This window comes from Danio rerio, chromosome 18 (assembly GCF_049306965.1).
Source record: "Danio rerio strain Tuebingen ecotype United States chromosome 18, GRCz12tu, whole genome shotgun sequence".
In the NCBI taxonomy this organism is placed as follows: domain Eukaryota; kingdom Metazoa; phylum Chordata; class Actinopteri; order Cypriniformes; family Danionidae; genus Danio; species Danio rerio.
Genome location: NC_133193.1, coordinates 34762974 through 34771416, shown reverse-complemented (window position 1 = coordinate 34771416; position 8443 = coordinate 34762974). Strand labels below are relative to the sequence as shown.

At 42.0% G+C, this 8443-nt stretch overlaps 1 protein-coding gene across 1 annotated transcript; it reads right to left on the bottom strand.

Annotated features, from left to right (window-relative positions):
* Positions 1–825: 825 nt before the first annotated feature.
* On the bottom strand, positions 826–3554 carry LOC141378704 (E3 SUMO-protein ligase ZBED1-like). The gene is made up of 2 exons (XM_073929789.1): positions 3316–3554; positions 826–2766 (listed from the first exon to the last, which is right to left on the bottom strand). The coding sequence occupies exons 1-2, from the start codon at positions 3364–3366 to the stop codon at positions 1078–1080; spliced, it is 1740 nt and encodes a 579-aa protein (XP_073785890.1). The 5' UTR covers positions 3367–3554; the 3' UTR covers positions 826–1077.
* Positions 3555–8443: the final 4889 nt, after the last annotated feature.

Sequence of the window (8443 nt, the reverse complement as noted above, 5' to 3'; positions counted from 1 at the left end):
GTTACACATATGCAAGAGGTCAGTCTAAGGTCATAGCATAAAACTCGTAGACAATGGCCACATGATGGCGCTATACATTGTAAAATCACTGTATCTGAGTAACCATTTATCTGATTAACTTAAAATTTGACATGTCTTGTCTTTAACATAAAAGCGGTCACTCGAAATGTTCATAAAAAATTTGTCAATATGTAAAAACTGAAATTGCTTTTCTGGAATGTTTAATCAAACATTTGTTAGCTCAATCTATAAACTTTAACACTCTAATCGTATATTTCGTTGTCGATTAAACTACTTACAGGCGTCTTAACTGCTATATGACCTTACCCTGCTAAACTGCTTGACCCCCGTTAATTGCTGCTTGCAGCTATATTTTTCAGTTGTTTGTGTATGGTTCTAGGACATTTAGATTTGTTTTCAATAGTTTGTGTGTGGTGCTAGAAAGTTTACTCACTGTTTCCTTGGTTAATGTAAGATCTTGTGTGTGTTTATCGCGAATGGTTTCGCGCCCCCCACCTCAGTTTCTGTTGTTTTTACTCTTGAGGCGTGTCCAGCTGAATTCAATCAGCAATGCTCTCAGGGGTGTATGTAAGCAGCTAGTCTCACTGCGGCAGCGGTCGCGGCAGCCTCATGTGAAGAACGATGAGTGTGAAGACCATCGACTCTACCTGCGCAACTCTACCGAGTAGGCATGTGCCGGTATCACATTTTCATGCTGCGATTAATTGATTGAGCTTTTATCACGGTATACGGTATTATCACGATATTGTAATTTTACTAGAGAAACAGGTAAAAAAACACAAAAAACTTCAGTTTCGTCAACTTAGTAACTTTAAGAACTTTTTAATTAACTAAAAGTACTTCAAACATTTAAATACAAATAAATATAAATAAAAACAATACACAATTTAAAAGTAAACTTGAGCAATTATATTAAAGTGAATGTGCAAACTGCAAAAGAACAACATTTGTTATACGTTTTTAAATAGATTTAAGAGCAAAAAACTATTTTTAATGAATCAACAATAAACATTTTCAACCAATTCCTGGTATCTCTTCTGGGCTGCCTGGCATATTTTAGTCCTTGAGATTAAAGTGCAAAAATGTGAGCATGTTCACTTTTTCTGGCTTGAGCTTTGAACGCTGAGGTGAGAGGATATGTCCACTGGCACTAAATACCCTCTCTGAGGGAACACTTGTTGCAGGAATGCAGAGAAACTTCTCAGCCAAGGTAGCAAGATGAGGAAGTTCTTCAGCATGCAAACTCCACCACTGCAATGGATCTGCCTCTGATTTTATTAGTGGCAGAGAAAGATACAGTTTGATCTCAGCTTCAGTCTTTGACTTCATGCTGCCTTCACCCTCCTGCTCCTCTGCTCTCTGCTGCCTTGTGGAGGTGATTTTGTTGAGCAGGGTGGCCAAGCTTTGCTGCTGTTTTTCAGAGGTGGGTGTGTGTGTGTGAGTAAAGGGCATGGGGGTTGAGCTGCTTTGCTCTGTTTGGGCAGCTCCCTCACTCAGTGTTGTCATTTCTGCCAGTTTTGAGGCTTCCTCAATACAGCAGTTAACCGTGGCATCAAGGTCATCAGAAAAGCTTCCTTTAAACCGGGGATCAATGAAGCTTGTCAAGTCCATCACCTTCTTTGCATCAACACTGTACCTGGATTCAAGATCTGACTTCATTACCCTCTTCAGGTCTATGGTGAGGGCACTGTCTTCATTTTTGACCTCAAGAATGTCTGAGATGATGTGACTTAGCACCGGCCTCAGGGCTGACAGACTTACCCTGCTCTCTGAAGCCAAAGCATCAGTAAAAGCACTGAGTGGTTGAAGGATTTGCAAGACTTGTTCAATGACTGCAATATCTGCATCCTTTGGGATCAAATGCCATGCACCTCTCTCCGTTGCCAGTACAGCACAGACTGCCTGCTGTTGTTCAATAAACCTCTGCAGCATTTTCTGTGTCGATCCCCATCTAGTGACTACATCATGGATAAGTGACCTCTGAGGGACATTTAAGGCCTCTTGTTTATTTCTGAGCTCTCTTCTTCTCTTCCAGCTTCTTGAAAATCCCTGCACCAAATGTCGACAGCTTCGGACAGCTGTGTCCACCCTCTGGATTTTCAGAGCTTTAGAAATGGCCAGATTCAAGTTGTGGCCAAAACACCCAAACCACTGGCCAGGAAAGGTGGTCTCGAATGCCTTTTTCATGTTTGTAGCATTATCAGTTGTAATACTAACAAAAAACTCTTTGTTGATGCCCCACTCCTGCAACATGTTATCAAAAAATTCACTGATATTGTCAGCAGTGTGGTCTTCTGGAAAAAACTGTGTTTCCAGGCAGTTTGATTGAAGTTTCCAATCTGTGAGGTAGTGGATGGTGAAGCTGATGTATGGATGACCACTTCCTCCACTGCTGGTCCATAGGTCAGTAGTTGCTGCATACCATTTTCCTTGGGCTATACGCTTGCCAACATCCTCTTTTAGACTGTTATACATTTTGGGTAATTCTGTCTTAGAGAAAAACTTCTGTGAGGGAACTTTGTAAAGTGGAACTGTTGTCTTCATCAGTTTCAGAAATCCTGGTTTTGCTACTGTGTAAATGGGGATCATGTCTTTAGCAATACAATATGCTATGGCATGATTGATTTCCTTGGCCCGATGAGATGAAGGTCCATATGAAGCCTGACGCTGGAATGCCTCTTGAACTGTTGGTTGAACGATGGCTTCAGCTGAAGATGAACCAGCACTGCTAGATGCATGGCCACTCTGTAAAATAGGAATGAAAAATATTACTTCATACCTCTGATAATTTAAATAAAAGATGCTGTTCAGACAGAGAATACAAGCAAAGTAAATTTTCGTTTTTTTTTGTTTTTGTTTTTAGACTAAAAATAACCCAAGTTGCAACTTTCAACTAAATGCATCTGTCATTTCATACTATATTTTAGTAATAGAAAACACAAGATGATGAGCTTAAGTTTTGCACTTTACTAGTACTCTCTTGTAAACATGTAAACATCAAGTTTACTCTAATGTATGATTGTGTTGCATTCCTTTTTAACTTAAAATCACATTATTCTGCCTAACTTCAATTATTAATTACAGAACTTACTTTTAGCTGAGTATTGTATTTTGTTGTTAAAATACGAGATGCAAACTTAAGTGTAGCAAGTGGAGTTTATGCTAATTCTTAAACTAACTTACATGGAAGCAAGCAACACGCAGCAAATGGAAATAAGTTAACGTAATTTTGCAATCCTGTCTTTCAAATAGTTGTTTTATGTGGTATTCAGCATGAGAAATTAAGTGTCTTACCTTTATCTCCCTGAATTGCAGTGGATGGTTGTCGCGAATATGAGCAAACATGTTAGACGTGTTCCCGTGTTTAGCAGCCACTTTCCGTCCACATGTTTTACACAAAGGGAAACCGTCTTCGATCAGCAATCCCTCTGCATTTTTTTGGAACCCAAATATTTCCAAACCTCTGACTTTACCCTTTTTGAAGGGGGATAAATTGTCGGCAGCGTTCCTCCTTCCGCCATGCTTCTTCGTGTGAGGATAAGAGAGCGGTGGCAGCGGCGGCGCGCACTGTGTGCACACAGTGCTTCTACATGCGGGGATTGTTTACATCCGAGTGCGCATCAGTTCTGCGCAGCATATACGCAGTGTTTCTTCAAGCGGTTGATGGAAAATAAGCTGAAGGGGAATAAATTGTCGGCAGCGTTCCTCCTTCCGCCATGCTTCTTCTTCGTGTGAGGATTATAGTGCGGTGGCAGCGGCGGCGCGCACTGCGTGCACACAGTGCTTCTACATGTGGGGATTGTTTACATCAGAGTGCGCATCAGTTCTGCGCAGCATATACGCAGTGTTTCTTCAAGTGGTTGATGGAAAATAAGCTAAGGCGCGTTCTAAGAATAAAAATCCGGATATATTATTTTTCACGGTATTTTGAAGTGCCCGCGATAACAATATCGTGCATATTCATTACCGTGATTTATCGCATTACCGAATACCGGCACAAGCCTACTACCGAGCAAAGACACCAACAAAGCACTTGAGTACTTTACTTATTTATTTTAATTTATCTTTGCATTTATTATTGTTTTCATTGGGATTTTATGATGTGTTTACTAATTATTGTTGTTACTAACACTTGCAAAGCACGGGAGGTACGCTGCAGGTGTAATCCTAACAACCTTCGTTCGATACATGTATCTGCTATTTCACAACTCTCTCTCTCTGTGGGCCTCTGGAATTGTCAATCTGCTGTTAACAAGGCAGATTTTATTACCTCCATAGCTACACATTCTGACTATAATCTCATGGCTCTAACTGAGACCTGGTTAAGACCGGAGGACACTGCTACACATGCAGCTCTTTCTGCTAATTTCTCTTTTTCCCAAACTCCTCGTCAGACAGGGAGAGGGGGTGGGACTGGACTACTGATTTCCAAGGAAAGTAAATTTACTCAGAGACCGTCCCTGGCAAAGATCAGCTCCTTTGAATTCCATGCAGTCACCATTATCCACCCCTTCTACATAATTGTGGTTGTCATCTACCGCCAACCAGGTACATTAGGTCACTTCTTAGATGAACTGGATGTTCTTCTCTCATCTTTTTATGATTATGACACCACTAGTACTAGGTGACTTCAACATCCAGATTTAAAGACCTCAAGCTACTGACTTCCAGACTCTGCTTGTCTCTTTTGACCTCAAAAGAGCACCTACTTCTGCTACTCACAAATCAGGTACTCAGCTAGACCTTATTTACACTCGATATTGTTTCGTTGATTAAACACTAGTAACTCCACTACACACATCGGATCATTTCCTTCTGTCTCTCAACATCCACATTACTCCTGAGCCACCACACACCACAGGAACCTACGCTCTCTCGCACCCAATCATTGTTTCAGACTCTCTTCCTCCATCTTGCAAACTCTCTGCACTTGATACGAACAGCGCCACTGGTACACTCTGCTCCACACTAGCATCATGTAGCAACTCAGTAAAAGTTTTACTTTAAGTAGAATTTTGGGTGTTTGCAGGGTGTTGTTCTGTGTCCTTAGATTGAGATAGTCTCAGCTCAGGAAATAGGGCTGAGGTCTGCATCTGTTTAGAGACCAACTCTGTTGTGCAAAGGCAAAAGACCATTACTTAATTTTTTTTTTTTTTTTTTTTTAGACGAAACTGAGTTATTGATATTTTTGGGACGATTAAGACCTCCTTTATTATGTGGATAAGCTTGACTCAATATCATTGTTTCTTCAAGAAAATAATGTGTTGTCTTAACAGTACCCGGACACCACTCATACATTGAAGCTCGAAAGGTCGGCCCCTTTAATTCTAATTATATGGTCAGCCAAACATACGCATGATAATTCAGTCATGTCTCAGCTCATAAAATATAGGTTCTGCATCGGTTCATGACCCGAGGCTGATGAAGCACTTAATAAGTACTTTATCTCTATTGCCAATGAAAGAATCCGGCAACGTATTTGGTTTACAAGTAAGTTTACATTTGCATACTTTAAAAAACGCGACATACATCATGTCTATTGCGTTGGTTGGTCCAGCTTTAAACAGGCACAAAAAAGTGTGACTCTGTAGGGCTATAAAAATACTGTAAGCACATTTAACATTTTAAAACTACTTATCTTACCTAATGTAGAACTGTATGTCATCAGATGCAGCAAATTGGCCCAAGCTAAATTTGTGATGTGCAGAAAGTTCTACCAGTTTTATCAGTTTTTAGACTTTCTGTCATAGATCTTTAGTTCAGTCTGATCTAAAGAAAGATCGACTGCCACAGGAAAGAGAGGTCAGAGGTGGGTAGTAACGAGTTACATTTACTTCGTTACATTGACTTGAGTAAAATTAATGTGTAAAGTGTACTTTTTTAGTACATTTAAATATGTGTATTTTTACTCTTACTCAAGTAAATAATTAGAGAAAAATCAGTACTGTTACTTTGCTACATTTAGCCAATAGTATGATCCTGCACAACTGGTGTAGCTGCACTTTCAGGCCTGCATTTATAGGACCGCATTTTTAGGACCCTAGTTTTTTGGCGGTAGCTCCACCTACCCGATTGTGTCAAAGCAGCTTAACTATTATTAAATTCACTTTAGTTCAGTGTGGTTTAGTTTTCACTGCTGAATGTCCAAACACTGAAGAGCAAATCCATCGATGCGCAGCTCCACAAGTCCCAAACCAAGCAAGCCAGTGGCGACAGTGGAGGAACACAACTTTACCAATTGAAGAAAGTGAAGGAATAAATCTTGAGAGAAACAAGGCTCAGTTGGGCACAACCATTTCTCCTCTGGCCACACTACACATGCAGAGCTGCAGTCTAGGAGCTGGAGGTTGAAGAACACTGGGCGTCCATCGTGGAGAAGCTGCAGGTGTGAGTAGGTCATCAGCGGGTTTTCAGGCTGGACCACAGGATCAATGCGGGCACTTATCTGTCACTGGGGTCTTTTATTAATCAGTCTCATGCTCTCCACTCCTCCATGACCACCACAGCATCTGCTCATGAAACGGTCTGGTAGGATTCTGGATACATCTAGAAGTCCTCTATGGTGGCATCATCTCTTCACAGGTCATGATCTCTAGAGGCCTCGGGAAGAATATCCCCAGGTGGAAATAGGGAACAAAAAAAATTATTAGCGCAGCTGCTGTTCATAGTGTATTCAAACAAGAGATATAAAATATCAAGGCAAAACTTAAGTGCTATGATATAAAATAGCAGTTATATGAAAAAAAATGAAACGCACATGGTTATTTCTAACAAAATGTCTAGTGCATTAAGACAGCAAGAGAGTGCCCTCCATGTGGTTTGTGAAGCCCACTCACCCGTATAGAGCACATAGGGCAGCACAGTGGTTAGCACCGTCGCCTCACAGCAAGAAGGTCCCTGGTTCAAGCCCCGGTTGCAAGTTCTCCCCGTGTTCGAATGTATGAGTGTAAATGGGTGTTTCCCGGTACTTGGTTGCGGCTGGAAGGGCATCCGCTGTGTAAAACATATGCTGGATAAGTTGGCGGTTCATTCCGCTGTGGCAACCCCTGACAAATAAAGGGACTAAGCCAAAAAAGAAAAAGAATGAATATATATATTCTAGAATATGTAAAATCATGTATATGTATTCAAAAGGTTAACCAATTGTTATGCAATTAAATTTAAATGAAGTTTCATAAACTAATTTCGAGAGGAGCACGTGATATGATTGACTGCAGCCGGCCACTCATCTAAGCTCATTAGCTAGCCAATCGGAACGATCCAAACCCACTATAAATAACCTAGCTAAAATGTACACCCCTATCTTCGTTTTCCGAAGAAGCACAGAAGGACGGACACAGCTCCTCTTCAAATCCTCAAATCTTCATCTACCATACCATCGCCTGCGACATTAACTTCAACCTACTACAAATCAACAACGACAGCAACAACAAAACTCAAAAAATTCAACGGACACGCCATCATCAACTAAACAACAACATCATGGAAAGAGACGATACACCCGCTCCCCTAGGAACACCAGCACAAGGACAACAAGCCCCAACCGGAAACCAAACAAACACCGAAGCTCCCATAAGAGGCAGAAGACCCATCCGCTCTACAGTTTCAAGGACCCATCGCCGTACACAGTCTCCATCCCCCATAACCCCAAACCGCAACTTACCTTCTCCATCTTCATCATACGCATCTGCAAGATCCTCATCCCTCATCTCAAATAAAATGACAGTCGCCGAACTCCGTCAGACCATTACAAACGCCGGTATATCCATCCCTAACCGCTGCAACAAAGCTGAACTGTTGAAACTCTACGAAACCATCCCTTCACCAACTCCTCCCCCTCAGGACAGCAGACCAACTCGATCCCGGCACACCCCCTATCCTCAACCGACTTCTGCACAGCAAGCAACTAACCACCCCGGAGCACCCAAGAAAGCAACCAGGAAAACAAATAAAAAGCTACCTCACGCTACTGGACAGTCTGCACCCGTTACCATTACCTTTCAAAACACAGACAATCCACAGGAAAATCACGCCACTCCAGGACTTCCCACTCCCCTTCTCTGGCCTCCAGCTCCACCTTCCAGCGGAAACTCCATTCCTGCTCTTCCAGACATCTCTCCCTCTCTCAACCCTCCTCATTCTATTCTCCCTTCTAACCTTCCCCATTCTTCAACTCAGTTTTTTCCCACTCAAACTTTTCCTACGATCCATAACGCCGTTCCTCTTCCTACTAATTTCCCCTCTTCTACTACCTCCTTTTTCCCCTCTACATCCCTCCACCAAGCACCCACTGTCATTACTAACCCTCCCCAACAGTCTACTCTTCGTACTAACATCTCTTCCGCACGGCCCCCCTTCACTCTAAGCACCGCCACACCCCTTCCCATTCCGCAAAATGCTCCAGTCCTGGAACCACCCCCGA